Consider the following 18,325-nt stretch of genomic DNA (forward strand, 5'->3'; position numbering starts at 1 on the left):
TTTCAAATCCTTCTATAGTCTTCCCGTGCAGGTCTGCTTATTATTCCCCAAATTTACCTGGGTATAACTCAGGACCTTTAAATTTGGTATTTGCTCTGCCTGGTATTTTCTTTACTAGGTTTCTATGTGATATACTCTCTCAACTAGTCAGTTGACTGAGCCCTTCTCTAGCTTCTCAATATAAAATTGTAACTATGGTGCTACCTCAGTTCACAAACTTAATTCTACGATTCTGGTAGCAAATGAAATTGGATAAGAACTGAATCAAATGGTTAGGTTCAATGTTGACTTTATGGGAAAATTCGATTTGGTTGATACAAAGCAGAAATTCAAATATTTCTCGGCTAAATGTGCCAGTTAACAGAATATTCTCACAAATAAGAACACGAGGCAAGTAGAGCCCTGGTTGGTTCAGAAGCTCATCATGAATTCACAGAAACAGGTTCTTTCCATCTTTTTGCTCTTCCAAGATGTGTTGTTAGAACCTCTTTTCATGGACTCGGGATGAAGTTGCTCATATTTTGTCTTTTTCTCAACAACTTGCACAAACAGGAAGGGCAGGCATAAGTTCTCCTGATGTACAATGTGCTGATCCAAGAAGAGTCTTTCCTGGAAAGCTTAGCAGTTTTTCCCCAATTGGGCATTAACCCTAATGGGTTAGACACCCATCTGTAAACCAATTCATGGCAAGAAGAAATGGGATTCCCATCACTGTTTTAGAACAGCTGTTATGATTCCTCTCCCAGGGCTGAACAAAACTGGAGTTCTGCTGGTGAGGAAAGGAGCAGGAAGGATTACTGGCAGCCAATTTCTACAGAAGACGGGATTGGCTTCTGGAGGATGTTAACAGCTAACCTTGGACTCACAGGTACCATCCCCAGCTTTTGTACCCCAAGAATAAGGAACAATGGTTACACTGTGATTTTTTTTTCACGAGATGCAGGCAACCCTCATAGCAGCAGCTTTAGTCTATTGCCAGGACTCAGTCACTTCACAGTCCATTCATGGGCCCATTTCTTTCCCTGCTAGCCAAACACACACAGTGGACACAGAGCCAGCTACTTGGTGTTTCATCTGCTCAGACATGTTCTACCACAAAAGGACGGCCACTTTTGCACTGGCCCACTGCCCCTAAGACCAGAGCAAATGAGTTTTACTGCTTTAACTCAAGGGTTTTATCTTCCTTAACAAAGCACATATACGGAGCCAGAATCATCTTCCATTTTTTAAAAAAAACTACATCAAAATTTAAAAACCATTTGTTTTTTAATAGATAATATATGTACATGGTACAAAATTCAAAAGGTACAAAAGGTATAAAATGAAAAGTTACTTCTACTCTTCTTTGCAGAGGCAACCAAAGCTGCCAGGTTGGTGTGTAACCTCCCAGAGAGTCTAAGCATATGCAAGCAGACATCTGTCATAGACATGTGTGTGTATATGTACATATACATACATATATAAACACAGAAACCTTCCTCCATTCCAAACACTAGTACAACATGTGCCTTGCCCTCCCCAATCATGCATCATAGAACACACAGATTAGCTCTGTTCTTTTATTAAACAAAATACTCCCATCAGGGGAACTGTCCACAATTGTCCTATATTGGTGGCAGTTTCCAACTTTTTGCTATTAAAAACAATGCTTTAATAAAAATCCTTGTATATAGGAAAAATTCTCAGATATAGCCTTGCTGGTTCAAAAGATTGTGCGTGTGCACTTGTGAAACATATTGTCCAAGTGTCCTCCAAGAAGTTGTATAATCCATACTTCTGTTAAGCCCATGTCCAAGTGCTGCTTCCCACAGCCTTGTAATAGCATTTTACTTCTTAGTTTCAGGAGGCTGAGACATTCTACCAGGCAAGTTACCTTCAGATTCATGAAACATTTGGAACCAAAACATAATCTTATCTGACATTAGTGTGCACCTTCCTCTTCCTTTAAAAAGGTAATTCCTTTGAAAGGTTTGAAAACTCTGACACCTTTTTTCATCCTAACCCTCAAGGTTAAAGAATAACGAACATACTCTGAGAGTTCCTCCTAGGCTGCTGAACAGAACTGTCAACCTGTTTCAAACTAAGCATAAATTACAGGAAAGGTTAAATCTAAATTTTGCTAATACAGGGATGCAAAGCTGCAATTTGTAGAAGCAAATTTATGCAAGCAGCATTTCCTGATCATCTGCCTGAGCCAGACACTGGGCAGACTATGGCAAAAGAGGCAAGGTCCTTGTATTTTGTTTTTGCCTTTATATTCCAGATGAGAAGGCAGGAAACAGACCTGGCAAAGGACAAACAGGCATTTAAACAGTGGCATGTGCTATAAAGACAGAGCAGGGGATGAGCAGAGTAAGATCAGGGTGGAAGCTAGGGAATGCCACTGCCCAAGATCTTGGAGGAGAAAGAGCTCTAGGCAGAAGGAACAGCAGGCCAACAGCCACGAAGGGTATGAGCTTAGCCCATCTGGGGTACTGACATAAGGCTGATGGGAAGTCAGAGTTCCCCATGTTTTCAAATATACTTCAGATCTGCTATTAAATCTTTATTAATAGTCTTACATATTTATTTTGAGGAGAGGGGAGATATTTGTAGCAGACATCCCTGCTGAGTACTAGCACCTAGTGGCAACTGCTTCTTGCTTTCCATAATTTGGCTATATTGTTTTATATCAAGAGTCAGACTGAAGCTCTCTTCAACTCAAATGGGCTTGTCAGACGGCAGACTAGGAGAGTATAGTCCCTCCCGCAATGGCTGCCATGGAAACCTAGGCCCTGGTCCATGAAGTGGCAGGGCTCTGAGTTTCATGCAGCTGAGGTCAGCATGACCCCAATTAAAATCCTTTTCCCTGAATTATGGCTCCTCACTGACCCGATGGTTGCCTGCTAATTGCACCCAGTACTGGTTTGTTCTATCCAAGCAAGATAAACAGTGCTTACTCCCTAACAGCCCTGCCTGGTACCACCATGCCAGGTGTTCGGCAGTATTTCACTAGATGCCTTCAAAGCATACCCTGCTCCCTATTCCTTCCTACGATTGTATTCAATAAATACTGGACGCGCTTGGGGGCCTTTGTCTTTGATGCCATCAGGAGCACTGATCAGGACCCGAAACTCAGCTTCTCCACTGTAAGTCTCATTTCCTGTCTCTTCTTTAATTCCCCTCGTGCTGTGGTGGCTGAGAGGCCAGGACCCATGGCAGAGGTCCTGGTTATGTCCCCTTCCCCATTCCCTATGGATATTATATATTTTTATGTAGTATTTCACCTTATTGCCATGTGCTATAAAAAGGCCTACACTAAACTGAGCATAGAATACTAAGAAAGGGCATGGGGGACTCTGAAGGTGGATAAAAGAAGGCATTTTCCCTGGGAATGCCCCACAACAGGGATAGACAATGGCACACACCCTACTGGGCTGTTCATCTGTACTATGTTCTTTTACCTTGTGGTCAACACTGGCCATGAGTTAGTAATAAAGGACTTCCTTAAAGTGTTCTGACTCAAAGCATGTTTCAATCCAATTATACGCATTTCATAAGAGACTTGGGCTCAGCTATAGTAACCAATAAAATTATTGCTAGAATGCCTAGTTCCCTCTTAAACTGATCAATAGTCACCCAAAAAGTAAGCAAAACAAGACCATGCTGAGCAGCAGAAATCCAGGTAGCACAGGCTGCAGGCCACAGCTGTTACAAGTGCTCTTTCAAGCAGGCTGGCTTTAGTTAATACAGATGTGTTCAGGACCCGCCATATGTAACAATACCAAAGTCACAGGAGTGGCACCTTGTGAGATAAGAGTGCTGTCTGATGGCATTCCCTATCCTCTACTCAGGGTTTCAGGGAGTCGCAGGGGCTGTGGTGGTGTTGGAGACTATTTCCTCAGCCTAGGCTTGGAAAGACCTCCAACCTGTACTGGTTCTCCTGTCTCCCAATTCTACTGCCAGACTCAGTGGACATGGCTGAAAGGCTTGGCTGTCCTCAAAATATGGGCTATCAAACCAGACCCAGTTAAAACCATGAATGTCAGATTCTAGCAAAAGCTTATGCCTGACAAACCTGGAACTTACTCTCTATTATAAGGAAGCACACTCCTGTGTGACTTTGTGACAATTTTCTAATACAATGTATCTCCCTCTAGTGCTGCTAGCTGTCCTGTCATCTATAGGGACTGGACACAAGCCAAGGACAGCTACCAAATGTCCAAGTATCTCCACAGACGTGTCATAAGCAGAAAATCTGGTCCTGTTCTCAGAAGCCTTTTGGTTCATATCAGAGCAGCCTTGCATACTCTATGAGATGCACATGAGCACGAAGATATCCAGGGTAACAGGCACCCAGTCCCATTAGGGGGCTCAGTGTTCTGAGAACTGTCTGCTTTCTCCTGAAGCAAACATTCATAAACAGTAACTAAAGGATGTTTTCTCTCTTCCTTGTACTTCTGAAAAAGCCTGTGGGTTCAGCAAAATACAACACTGTGGCTCTGGGCTAAGAAAGATATGGCCTCAGGAAGACCCCTGCCCCTACTATCACGAGTGCCTCTTGAAATGATCACAGACCTCAGTGCACTGTTTTAACCTATAAGGCCTGACTGTTCTACCTGCCCAATGTCCTAATTACTCACAACAGTATCCACACTGAAGGCTATCTGCAGCAACCGTGGAATTCTCAAGAATAGCTATTGCAGTCTAATTTGAAGTATGTTCAAGCAACGAAGACTAATTTATCATCTATATTAGGCCTTGTAAACTAAAGAAAGGGTAAAGACATCTATCAGTACTTCTCCACAACAAAACCAAAACAAACGGAACTCTAGAAACACAGCCCAAAATAAAGGGCTCCACTTTTAAAAAGCATTATTAGTTGCTTTGGATCAGTTATGCCATACTTTCCTCCAACAAAGACAGGTGGACTAGGGTAACTCCAGAATATCAACTATTCCCAGTTCCCTAACACCTGTGCACAAATACTCTAACGATCTCCCAATTGTTCACAAAGTCCAGTTAGCCAGGGTGAGTCTTTAAGTTTCTTTACATGGTTAATACAGATGCTTCTCTGAAACTGAAATAATTTTAAATAGACAAACTTCTGCTGTCTCCTACCTTCAAAATGACACTTCTTAAATAATACCTATTTCACCTTTATTGAGCCCCTTCAAAATTTCCACATGACCATGACTCAGGAATGAGTGGAAGTGAAGATACACAAGGCCAGGAAGTGCACTGGCACAGGGAGGTACCATTTCAGATGCTGCTGCTCTCACAGCACCTCACTGGCCTTGGCACAAAGCAATGGTGGTGTTAGCTGTTAGCCAGAGTGGGATGTTTTAAAGTCTGTTCATCCCAGCCTTTCATCATATACATTAGGGAGCTAAAGATGAACAGTGTTTCTGTGCCTGTGCCGAATGTCCCACTTGCCTGACATGTTCAGGTGTCTGCATTTTACAGTCCAAATCTGCTATTGAACAGTATATATGTGCCTGGTTTATGAAAAATGGAGTACAAACCTCACACTGGGGTACACTGACCAAGACTAAATTGCCAGATTCCCAAGAGCCAGCACAGAAGCTCTGTATTTTCTTTGGACTGCTCATTTACAGAGAATAAAATTCATTAGCTATTGAGCCAGGTCTCTGAAGCCTCCTGCAGATTTCAGAACATCCCCTCCGCTCCCAGTATGAATGCTCTGTGCCCATTTACACCCTCTTGAGTTTCAATCAGTGTAGCTTGATCAAAAATTATTTCCTATCTCTGTGGAACATGCTATTCTCCCTTCAGATCTAGCCCAAATATTAGCTGCCCTTCTATGAAGACTTCCATACTTCCGCACAACCCATTGCTTCTTCCTCTGCCCCACAGTACCTGTTACTGTCTTTCAGTGTGCCTGCCCTGTCAGCAGTCAGTATGGTGCATGTCTCTTTCTTTGATCAGACCATGACCTTCTCTACAGTATAGGAATATGAAATATGCTTTCAATAAAGGGATCCGAAAGCCCATCCACATGTAGCCTATGACTCAAATGACAACTAGGACACAGGTGTAACTGTTTTTGAAACATGCTCAGTATGAGCCCCACCTTCAACTTTTTTTGGTGAAATAAACCTAAAGGGTATATAAGGATTAAATCAATGAAACAGCTTTCACTCAAGTTACTATGTATACCATTCAAGCCTGCTAGCTGGTACCTTGAGAAGCCAGGAACAAAAAGCACCACAAGTGAAGGGCCCAAGTGACTGTCACTCACACTGGCAGATCATTCACCCAACAGTTTACTGAAACAAAATAAAATAAACTTCAAGATGGTCAAGCTCTGGTGTCCAGTGGGTATCTGCTTCCTGGGCCACTTGCTGAATGTTTGGAAGTGGGGAGGTATAGGGAGTGTGGTTTATACTGATAAAATCCCCCTCCATGCTTATTTCTCAGTGGTTGCTCAATTAATATTTGCTGAACAAAAGAATTCTTTATTAAGAGTCTATACAAATACAGGTACCTTTGTAAGTGTAACGTTACTGGAGAGATAAAAGTTGAGTGGACATAGAGAGTAAGTACTGTCCATGTTTCCTCACAGGACAGTGGGTGTTATCCAAGCCAGTGTTTACATTTTCTGATTCCATCAACAGCTAATAGAGATGATGTGGTAGCAAATAGGACAGAAAATATCCAGGGAGTTGAAATTAATACACCTGTAGCTCTCTACTGTTGCATTCAGAACCATTTCATGTCTTGTAGTTAATACATGGCATTTAAAAAAAATCAAGAGACATACGAAAATTGGGAATGATCAGGAGGCCTTTGCTTTTACCTTGGACAGCAGCACCTCATTCTTTCGGCCCTCCTACAGGAGAAACAGAGAGGGCATTAAAGAGAGGTAGGGCCCAGATGGTCTCATTTTCCCCCTAGTTTTGTAAAAGACACCTTCTAACCAACTAAACCATACTCCCAGCATGGTGAAACCAACTAAACCATACACCAGCATGGTGAAACTTCCCAATGACCTGCTGATCTATATACAAAGCCAAAGCAAGAATAATGACGCTCAGCAGTTTCTAGGCTGTCAGACAAAAGATAGGACGAGAAGATTAGGCACTGTCACTCCAAAAGACTTTGAAGTTTCTAAAATATTCATGGGTCAGAAGCAGAAAATCAGACACCTATTTGCCAATCTGCGTGAGAAATTAGATGGGGCCTTGGAGACATGACCCTAAGGAGTAAGACAGGGAGCTGTAGTGTATAGAGGAAAAAAAAAATACACACATCTAACAACAGTGAAATCTAGGACTATCTTCAGCTTTAAGGAAGAATTTCACAGGAAACAGGATGAGAGGTATTTCTCAGGGACAACCCACACCCCATGAGCTGTATGAAATCTGTGACTGCATATGCTGAGGGATATCACTGAGGAAAGACACTGTCCTCATCCCCTCCTGTGAAATTCAGTGTCCTCTAGAACAAGGCACCTGTCTCACTTTTCTCATTTCTGAGACAAAATACCCAACACCCAAAGTTAATGGAGGAAAGGTTTATTTTGTCTCCCAGTTTGTAGAGGTTTCAGTCCATAGTTGGCTGGCTCCAAGGCAGGGTGAAATGGCAGACAAGCATTGCAAAGGAGAAACGGTTCATGGCGGGCAGAAGGTAGCAAAACCAACAAAGTAGTGAAGAAGGAAGTCCAAGTGACCTTAGCAGTTTCTTTCTGTCCATTTTATATTCTATCCTAGCTACTAGAATTAGGGCAGTGCCAAACCAATCAGTGGTTTAGTAACCCCACACCCTTAATCCCAGCATCACATATTCTAGATACAGCCACCTCTGAAAAAGTCCCACCTATGATAGCAAAAGGCTTTGGGGGAGATTTAAATACAAGCTGTAACACCACCTCTGTGTCTTTCCTTTTTTGGAAATCTCATTATGTGCTTTCCAACACCCTTTCTACTGCCTTTTTAACCCAATACTTCCATTTGCTAGCAAATCTCCAACAATCCCAATCCAACACATAGGGCCCAGGTGTGGCAGTAATCAGGCCTCTAGGGGCCACACTTTCCTGGAGACCCAGTTCCAATGGGAGAAAAATTTTCTTTCACTCCTGAACCTTCTGCAACCAAGACCACCAAAGTCAGTTTCCCATCTCCCTGGGCTAAGTTCCCAGTTCTCTGGAAGCTCTGTGCTCTTTTGTTTTGTTTTGAGGCAGGGTCTCCCTTTGTAGTTCAGGCGGCTCTGAACTCACTATGTAGCCCAGGCTGGCCTTGAACTCAGGTAATACTTCTGCCTCAACCTCCAGGGTGCTGGGATTACAGGCATGTGCCACCACACCCGGTGCTCTCTGCTCTTTTGGCCACTGCTGAAGTGGCACTGTGGTAGTGACCCTGGCTTCCCTAAGATAAATGCTGGTTCATCCACAGGATTTAAATTTATCTTCCACAGAAAGATTTATCTTTCCACAGGAAATCTGGGAATAGCTGGGTTCCTAGGCTGAGGGCAGGCATGGATTCTTCTGTCAGACTATAAGAAGCCAAGGTACTGACACCTTTCAAGCATTTTTTAAAAAGGGGGAGTGATTAATGTTTTATGGTATTAGGAAAAGAAAGTGATGTTGGGATCTATTTGTTGTATTACAAAATTTAAAAGTTTTAAGATGAATTTTTGAGATTTGCTTGAGAAGGGGAATATCCAGTTTTTAAAAAATGAGCGAAAAGAGGAAGAGATGGAATAGAAATAGGCAGTTATGCCATTATACTGTTATTTGTTTCTACTTGTGTATTTTTGGAGATTTTCATAATAAAAATATAGAACACTAAATTTCAATTGTCATTCCACCTCACGTTTTAAATGAGGCAAAAACAACTCAGAATTAAAACACTTCCGCCATAAAAGTCCTCCACCATGGGTAATTTGTACTGTATCACACTGAGTTTGTGTTTGAGTTTTTTCAGCAAAAATATCCTATGCTGTCACCTGATATGTGTGAGCACTGATTAAATTTCAGGATCAAATCTCCCTGAAACCTTCTGCCAGACTACAGAATGATACAGTCTGTTTCTTCAAAACAAATACAAAAAGAGCCCTTTAGGTATTTCTTTCCAGAAGAGGGAAAATGACTCATCACCTCTGTCTCTTTCCTGCTGAAGATCACTATGCCCATGTTCTTTCCTGTTAAAATCCACCAGCCCACCATCTACCAGATACAGTACTTAGCAGTGAGCTCAGCTCTCTCTCAAGATTATATCTCCAAAGGTAGCATCATAAAAAACACAGAATCTGCACTCACCAGTGCCATTCTAGAATTTAAATCTCAGTTTTATGATCTTTGGGGAAACTGGTTTAGTGACATAATCAATTTATATAATACAGTACAGTGATTTAGGTAATTTCAGGGTACAGTGTGTGTTGTTCCCTGGAAGATCTGTAATTAACAAACTCTGAGAATGAGCAAGTCAATGTGATTTTCAGAGAAAATCCAATATCTCTAATCAAAAAGCTGTTGATACCAGAGGTGGCAAAGGAATCAGAATGAGGGCATGACATGGTGTCTAAACAATGTTCATGGGGCATCAGTGGTACTCACTTAATATGGATTAAACCAAACCCAGTAAACACAACTGTGAAAATGGCAAAAGGCCACTACTGGATGACAGCACTGTGCATGAAGAATAATTATTGCCCTTTACAAGCGCCAGTGGGCCGAGATTAAGTGAGAATTCAGAACACAGAAGTAAAAGGCCAAAAGGGGGAGAGGTAGGTAAAGAGGGCAGAGCAGAGGATTTGGAGAGAAGGTACCACCTGGGATGAGAGTCAGACTTTTCAACTCTTTCTACTGCAAAGAAGATCTTAATCTGGAATTCAATGTATGAAACAGAACAGGAGAATTGCTCTGGCTGAAAGTATGAGTAGAGACTGGGAATAGCCACAAAGCCCCACAGCCAACTCATCACCCTTAGTGGCCCCAAATTATTTTAGTAGAGCTGGTGGGAGAAAATTTAAGAATTTGGAATGCTGACAAGTGGTTGCTACTTTAAAATTTTTGCCAAGTTAAAAAAAAAAAAAGACTACCATCACTATTATCACTATTATATTTTAAGAGATGGGCAAATTTTAAAAAACAAGAGAACAAGAAAGTTATTTTTTTAGAGTAGAATATATTTAATAAAATATGTAAGAACGTATTATATAACCCACTCCCTGCTTTGGACTGAAGAGAACTTAGGCATGGACAAACATCTGGTTTTGGGGAATTGGTCTCTGAGGTGAGAACATTTAAAAGGATGTGTGACTTTGAAATGTCTGGGGTTGTGATTCCCAAATAGAAAAAATCACAAAAAAGAGGAACAGACAAGTAGAAAAGGGAAAGATGGGGAGGGAGGGAAGACAGAAAGTCTTAAAAAATAAATAGTAACAAAATTATTGCCAGGAAGATTACATTTCTTATTCCTAAGATCAAGCACCAGGATGTAACCTATCTCTAACTCCTCTGTATTTTCAGCAGCCTCTGAACTCACCAGAACGTCGTGGATTTAGGTCAAGGTAGAAGGAATTCCTGGAAATAAAGCTACTGAGACCCTGGCATGTAACAAAATGTTAATCTGTCTGTGCCTCTCTCTTTTTGTGGAAAATCTCTTAATAAAAAGGCAGCCACTTTTCTTTCTGGAAAAATGAAGACCCACCACCACCACCATCACCAAAGTGCAGAGAGCAAAAAAAACAGAACAACAAAATTCAGTTGGATGCTGGGTGTTAGTAGGTGTCAGTCACAGTGCTAGATGTTTGCTCTCTCCCATATGACCCACAGAACCCACCAGGAAGGCAGCTGGGGCTTGCAAGGACTGGGTCACTGCCAAAGTGCACAGCTGCTAAGTGGGAAAGGCAGGACTCATACCCAAGCCTGCCACATTTCAAAGTTCTCTCTCTTCCTACTCAGATTCTCCAGGTCCATCCCCAGCCTGAGACTGGCAGGAGTGAAGATTCATTCTCTATGTAAATCCACAGGAAACATTTTCTAAGGGGACCTTGATGTGGGTTAATGGAGCCATTTTGCTTGTGAGTTTAACAGGCTTTCTAAATGTTAGGAAAATGAAAATAAAGATGTCTTAGAACATTTAACTACATACAGTGGTACCTTGGTTTACGATTATGAGGAAGATGGCTGTGGTTGCGTTTATCACTTGATGTGGAGTTTGTGAATGGAAGCAAAATTTTGCCTAATGCTTTTATTTCCAAAATGAATTGTTTGCACACAGAAGGATTCATGAACTGAGGTATTACTGTACATTTTAAAGATGGGCCAGAGAACAATGCAATCTTCAACTACCTTGATGCCACAATGTACTGGCAGATCATACCAACTTGCTACTTCTCATCACAGACACAAAAACAAGAAGAAGATGAAAATAAAAATAAAAACAAACAAAAACAACCTGCTCTTGGCTTTGAAAGGCTCATCTTGAGGAGAACATAAATCTCATTTTCACCTTAACATGCCCTGGCCAACCTTACTCTTACCTCTTTGAACTCTTTCACAGTCTTAAAGTATAGTCTCTGCTTCTCTAGCAGTTCCAAGTACTCGTCGTTCAATTGGTCTCTTCTCATTTTGTTCTCTTGCTTCTTCTTCTCCATCTGTTAAAAACGTTTTGGGAAATGGTGGGTGATAAAAAGGCATTCTGACAAAAGCTGCTGGCAGCATACAAAAGGCAACCGTTAACATTTTCATGGATTCCTTTCCAGTACTTATTTATAAATTTTGATGGTTAGCTTACTTGTATATTACACAGAGGTCCTATAATTTATTCAGCAATTTTATTAACTGAACATTAATCCATGACAACTGGTTTCTGTCACTACAAACAACAGAACAGATTGGTGATTCTCAACTGGGGGCTTTTTGCACCCAGAAGGCATCTGGCAACTTCTAGGAAGTTTTGATTGTTCTGATAGTGAGAAAGTGCTACTGGTATCACTGGATGGGGACAAAGATGATGCTAAACATGCTAAAATGCAGAGAATAACAACACAGCAAAGAATTCTCTGGCCCAGAATATTATCTGCATTGAGGTTGAGAAATCTGAATTTAAATAACTATGTTATACAATAAAATTGTACATCATCTTTTCACTTATTGTGACTAATTCCACGTTATAAATTTTTTATAATTATAATTTTAAAACTGTACAATATTCCCAATCATCGCTTGCTTACCTATCTTTCTACTGACAGAAAATACAGGTTTTTCCAGGGTTCTGACCTCATAATTACAGTCTAGACTTTGATTTAAAGAGATTTTTCTAAGGTACTCCAAAGCTTATTCACTCAATAAACATCAACTGAATCCCTACAGAATATCTAAATGTAGTGGCGAACAAGGCAAAGTCCTGCTCTTACAGTGTACATTTAGAGACTGACATTAAACCAGCACCTAAAAGGTACATATTAAATTCCCAGCAACTATCAGTTCTCTGAAAAAAAAAAAAAACCAAGGTTGGTGATGGAGGGTGCAGTGGGCACAGGGCTTTTTCAGAATTCAGGGCAGTGGGGGCTCTCTGAGGTGCAGCAATGGAGCAGTAGTGGCAATGGTATGTGCTATATTTTCTGAAGATAAACTCAGAACATCAGCCAGCCAGAAGAAGAGGGCAGAGAAAGTTATGGTGCAGACCTGGTGCTTGTTGAATGAATCATGAGTGACACTTTGCCTTGGCTTCACTCATGCCAGATAGTGATTTATAGTTAGTAAGCACAAGTTACACTGGCTACACCTTAGTAGTTCTCTCCACTCTTTACACCCAAGGCCTCTGTCGACCTCAAAGGTGAAATGCAACCTGGCATCCCTAAGACCTACCCCAACACTGTTCAAGGAGTCCAGCCCACATAAGACACTTACGGTTCAATCCAGACCCTGTATCAGCTGTCCTCTTTTTTTGTCTTTTTTTTTGGTACCAGCGGATCGAACTCAGGTCCTTGTGCTTGTGAAGCAGGAGGCGGCACCACTGAGCTAAATCCCCAGCCCTCAGCTCTCTTTTCACTGTCTGCATGTGGACACCAAACAGCACAAGGACCCTGGTGTACCCTATGCTAGGATTCCAGTGCGGTAATCCACCTTTGCCCAGGACTTCCCGCAGTGGGCAGTCCTGCACTCAGGGCCAGAAGCTGTCCCTGCATCACTTGCACTAGGCAGTCAGTCATAACTCACCCTGCTGTTCCTCCTTGGACCCCAGTTCCCCATTTCCTTGAGGCCCTAGGTAAGGCCTCACAGCCAGGTCCCCCTCCCTCTTAGCACAACAGGTGGCTCTAGCCCAGGTATCTCCTTTCTTCTCAGTGCTTTAGCAAAAATCTGTCCATGATCAACTATGTTCTAGTAACATAAACAATGCATTTGAATTGTGAATTTATCCAGGACTCACGATGGGAGATAGTGTGGCAATGTAGTAAGGGTATGAGCTTGAGGCCAGAAAGGCTAGGGTTCAAATCTTAGCTCTTCTATTCTGTAGATCATGGATAGACTATTTCAATTTCTGAATGACAGCTCCTCCTTAGCTAAAAAATCAGCATTCTATCACCTAGATCACAGTTTTGCTATGAGGAATATGTGATATTAAATGTTAAGTGGATGACATGTGATTTGGTTCTCAGTAGCTACTCAATCGAAGGAACTTTTCTTAACATTTAATGTACTAGACAGCATGAAGTAAGCAGGAAGAGTATCCCTTTTTTAGATGAGGAGCTTACTCTCATTCTGAGTTTCTGAATATTTTCAAGTTCTCCTTAATACCAGTCCTACACCTCACTCATCACCTCTTCCAACCTAGGCCAGGAACTCCAGGATGCTTTTGCTGAGCACTGCTCACTATATTCCTGAGATCCAGAGATTGTACCTCCTCTGGGTAAGGTCTAAACACCTACTAATATGATTCTCTCTTTGCTCAGAAGTCTTCAGAAGGTGGAATATACACACCTGTTCTATCACCTCTACCCAATGGTGGTCTATCATCCTATGATGCCTAAACCCACCAATTCTGGAGGATGTCTTTGGGGCAGACAAAGACTCACATGCTACATCCATAGGAGCAAAACCCATCATGGCCCCATTATAAAGAAGGCTATATTTTTCTTTAAACAAGCATCCATCCATTCAAATGAGTGCTGTTGCTCAAAGGAGACTGGCTGATTCTACTCCACGTGATAATCAATATTCAAACCCTATCTGGAACCTTATTTTATTTAGTGCTGCCTTTAGAGTTCACTGAATGAATTCACTCATTTGACAAATAGTTCCTGAGTGCCCACCACAGGTCAAGCACTACATCATCTAGAGGACAAAAACTTGGGAGAGCCTGCTTGGCCTGGCGTTCCCTCATCCACAGATCTCACCATAATGGGGGAGACAGACTGCATGGCAGCTCCCTTCACTGGCCAGCACTGAGGTGTCAATAGCATGAGGCTGGGGGAAGGTGGAAAGAATGCATGGGTCAGGACTATTTTTCCCCCCAAGCAATGTAGAACAACAGGAAGGAGGAACAAAAGGAACAAAGCCCAGTAAATGTTCTTTCATGGGATTAAGGGCAGGTCCCTGAGAAGCAGTAGCACGGTAGAAACTGTCCACCACCCCGATCTGGGTTGTCACTGGATTTTGGGCAGTCAGGTTCCATCTACCTCATACGCCAGATTATCAAGAAGGGACTCCATTTACTCTGTCCTGCCTAACATGTAACTGGCATGTGCTGTCATTTTTGTGGCTGAATAGTGGTAGCAATCATGTTTCTCACTAGTGATACTTTTCTTCTCTTTTGACATTACTTCATTCAAATAATTAATGGAAACACTAAGGAATATAGAGCACTTTTTACCCTTAGCTCATCCTCATGACATGAAATTACACGCAAGCTGTTTGTCTTGTAAAAGATTGTTTTAGGATGATAGGACCTAAGGTAATTCTTTCTTTCATGTGTTTATATACTGAAGTCACTGAAGCACTCTGCCTCAAGATCCTGAGAGGAGACACCTTTAAGTCTTCACAGATTTTACTGTGGAGTCTGAAGACCACTGCAGCCTGTTACCTTTTTTACACAGGACAGAAAGCAAGAAATACTTGAAAGTATTCATTAGGATTTATCTGGAAATATGGTAGGAAACTACAGCTGCGTGTATGCCATCAGTTTAAGTTGTCAGCAAGTTCACCTTCCTATTGATAAAGTGGGCTCACATTGGGTTTTACACAGGCAGGGACACCCCATGCTGCCCCCAGACTCAGTGGGTCTCTGCAAAGCTCTGTGGGCTTCTATATCCCTTGTAGGCTCCTCTCCATTCTGACTTTTGAGGTTCAATTTTCTCTCACTCAAGCACAAATCAGTCTAATGATTATTTACCTTTTTAAGGGGGGAACCACTCTTGCAAAACAAAATGCTCTTAGGATCCCAAGACTCCTAGGTAATGAAGCACTAGTGACAATGTCAGGAAGCAGAGATCTGGTGAAGAAGTGACTGGGCAAGAGAGGAAGCCTGCTAGGGAAAGACAGTCTCTGCATCTATAACATAGGGTAGCAATATTCACTAAAGGGGCTCAGGAGGATCAGTGGGTGTTCAATATGAGAGAGCTACTGATAACAGCAGCCTTTGGACCTCACAGTGCAGGTAGCCTAGTGCACGTCTTATCCCTGCAAAGTCAGCTGCCTGGTGGGACAAAGGAATGTTGGCAGGATGGAGTACACACTCCACTCCACCCACTGACCCCTACAGAACTGCTGCAATATAGAAAAGAAGTCAGCTGACCTTCATCCTACTTTGTTTAATTCCTTCTACGATCTGTTCCATCTGACGTAAAAACTGGTCCCGGGCAGCAGAAGAAGCCATGGCTCTGAAAGATCAACAGAGGTGCGATTAGCATACAGGGCAAGGGGAGACATGAAGGAGGCAGGCTCACACGCAGACTGCGGCCTAAGGTAAGTGGCCTTTATAAAGCCCAATGGACACATAGGGCCCATGGAGCCCAGGGAGTTAAGGATTGTAAACCTCTGAGGAGGCATGAAAATCAGCCTCGTCTATTAATCTTTTATTTCCTACAAACTTCTTAACCAATATGTGTTTAGTTTAAAATAAAATGAGACTACAAATAACAGATATTATCTACCTTGAATTATGGAATTACTACTTAAAAATGAAATCAATGGTTTTTAAACCAATTTGATTTCTAAAAATCTGAGACTGGAAGGATTTGTAAACATATTCTTAGTGTTCCTAAAACCTGAGCTTGACAACGTGGGTCCTATTGCTAGAAGCAGCAGCTAAAAGAGTAGATTATCCGATGTGTCAACACATTTCCTCCTCCCCTCCAGCTCTATAGAGTGGGGATAAAGTACACACAGGAACTGAGAATTCAAAGTATTGGCAGCTAGAGCAGAACTCATCACAAAGACCCTCAAACTGCAGGGTCTTTCAATTATCAGAAAAGGAAAATAAAGGACCAGTTTTAGAAATGTCACAAGACTGGAAGGCGCTAACTGAATATGAATCCTATCAGGGACCTGTGGTGGTTATGATTTTGGTTTTAATTAGAAAAGAAGCTTAAAATCTAGAGTTTATAATTCATAAAGATGTTAGTCTCAGTCTCAATGTGTCCCTGCTCACCTGCCAAGGGCCAGAATAAAACCTGCTATCCAGGAAGCCAGCCCTGGGCTGCTGGATAGTGGCTGGAACAGTCTATCAGGGACATGCCTGAAGACTCATGATCTGGGTACAGGTGGGCCTTCCATCCAATTTTTGGAGGAAAAGAATTCATATCTGAACAAAGTATTTTGGAAGATGTACTTTAACTTAAGAACAAAATCTACTGTAAGGCTTAAAAAATCTTTTACAAATTACATAGGTTTCATTAAATTTTTTTCATCTAAATTTTAAACCTCACGAACAAAGGGTATTAATCATGTCTTACCAAAGCAAAATGGATAGAGAGAGATTATAGTAGTTAGGCAAAGTCAAATTATTTCAAAGTTAACCTTTTCGCTGAGTTTTTTCTTGGTGTTTTTAAAATGTACTCTAATCATTATATCTCTACAGGAACTCAAGGAATGTAAGCCAAGGTACATCTGCCTTCAGCAGAAATTGGAATCCTCGGAATTACATGCCTGGCATTACACCTTCAGCCTACCTTTCTTTGTCACACTACGGTAATGTGAGGTGGGTGAACACAAAGCGCAGGGTCATCAGTGTATTTACAGGAATAAGGATGGATAGTACTTACTGTGAGAAGTTCTCATGAATTGAATTGAGTAGACTAATCTGGGAAAATAAAAAACAAAACTCTAAGTAAAAGGCTAAAAGATTCTCACACTACCTTGGTCACAGAAAGCTTGCCTCCTCTCTAGATACTATTTCCAAAAGGAGCATACAGCATGTTTATACAGATTAAAGTAACAGGAAAGAAAAAATAAGAACATGTTCTTAGTTATACAGTTTTCCTCAAGGAATACCCATCTACTCACAGGAGACTTCTTTTCCTATTATGCATTACCACAGGATGTAGGAGGACAGGTCTTTGAAGGGCTCTAAATGCCATCTGAGCAGATGCTAATACCAGGGCTCTTTGGAAAGCTGCTACTATAGCCAGTTTCTATACTGTCGAACACCACACTTTGTTTTCAGAGCTACTGGCAGAAAAGGAGTTTGTTGCACTAGAGACTAAGAACATAGTACCTATCCTATTCCTTTCCTCAGAATTGCCCAATGTGCTCAGCTACTGGTCAGCTGAGAGCCTCTGAAGGAATCCATTTTTTATGGCTCCATTTCCATGGACCCTCCTTAGCCCCAATAGTAGAACCCTCAAAGATATAACCCAGGAAGAGCTCTGAGTCTTGAATCCAGAAACCTGAGTCCTTGTCTGGCGGTGTATCTATTCAACAATTCCATACATGAATTTCAGGTTCACAGTCTGCAATGCAGAAATAATATTCTTGTCCTTAATACTCCAAAAAGTGGTTTTAAAGCTAAAATATCACAGGCATAAACACATCTAGAATAAAATACATAACTTAAATGTCAAGTTCTAAGTGTGTTAATATGGCCTGGAATTTAAAACTCAGTTCAGACTCCCCCCATTCCCAACAAATACTACAACTGTTAAAAGAATACAACTAATCACTGCTAGTGAAGGAAGACCCATGGGGTTAAGGCTTCTAAGAAGGGACTGGCCTATTCCTAAATTAGGGCTGGCAAGCCTTCCTCTCATGGGTAGGAAGTCCCCAAGGCCAGGGTGTGGGGCAGAGCTGTCCCCGAGGTCTGACACAAATTATATCAAATGCACTCATTTATTCAAACATTTATCAAATGCTTGTTATGTACTTATTGTTCAAGGCCTG

General features: G+C 41.6%; 1 protein-coding gene across 3 annotated transcripts in view; it reads right to left on the reverse strand.

Moving 5' to 3' along the window:
• Nucleotides 1–1,247: 1,247 nt before the first annotated feature.
• The window catches only part of Ccdc93 (CCC complex scaffolding subunit CCDC93), an 89,446-nt gene continuing 72,368 nt past the window's right edge, over nt 1,248–18,325 (reverse strand). For 2 of the 3 annotated variants that reach the window (XM_004836083.4, XM_087197904.1), the window contains exons 21-24: nt 17,212–17,249; nt 15,744–15,828; nt 11,488–11,601; nt 6,438–6,832 (exon numbers count right to left, since the gene is read on the reverse strand). In XM_004836083.4, the coding sequence (XP_004836140.1) occupies nt 6,779–6,832; nt 11,488–11,601; nt 15,744–15,828; nt 17,212–17,249 (291 nt within the window). In that variant the 3' untranslated portion in view covers nt 6,438–6,778. Of the gene's footprint in view, nt 6,833–11,487; nt 11,602–15,743; nt 15,829–17,211; nt 17,250–18,325 lie in introns of all 3 variants that reach the window. The other variant, XM_004836082.4, reaches the window with a different exon arrangement.

Source organism: Heterocephalus glaber, unplaced genomic scaffold (assembly GCF_053883595.1).
Source record: "Heterocephalus glaber isolate CG9 unplaced genomic scaffold, H.glaber_assembly_v1.0 deba00000347, whole genome shotgun sequence".
Taxonomy (NCBI): Eukaryota; Metazoa; Chordata; class Mammalia; order Rodentia; family Bathyergidae; genus Heterocephalus; species Heterocephalus glaber.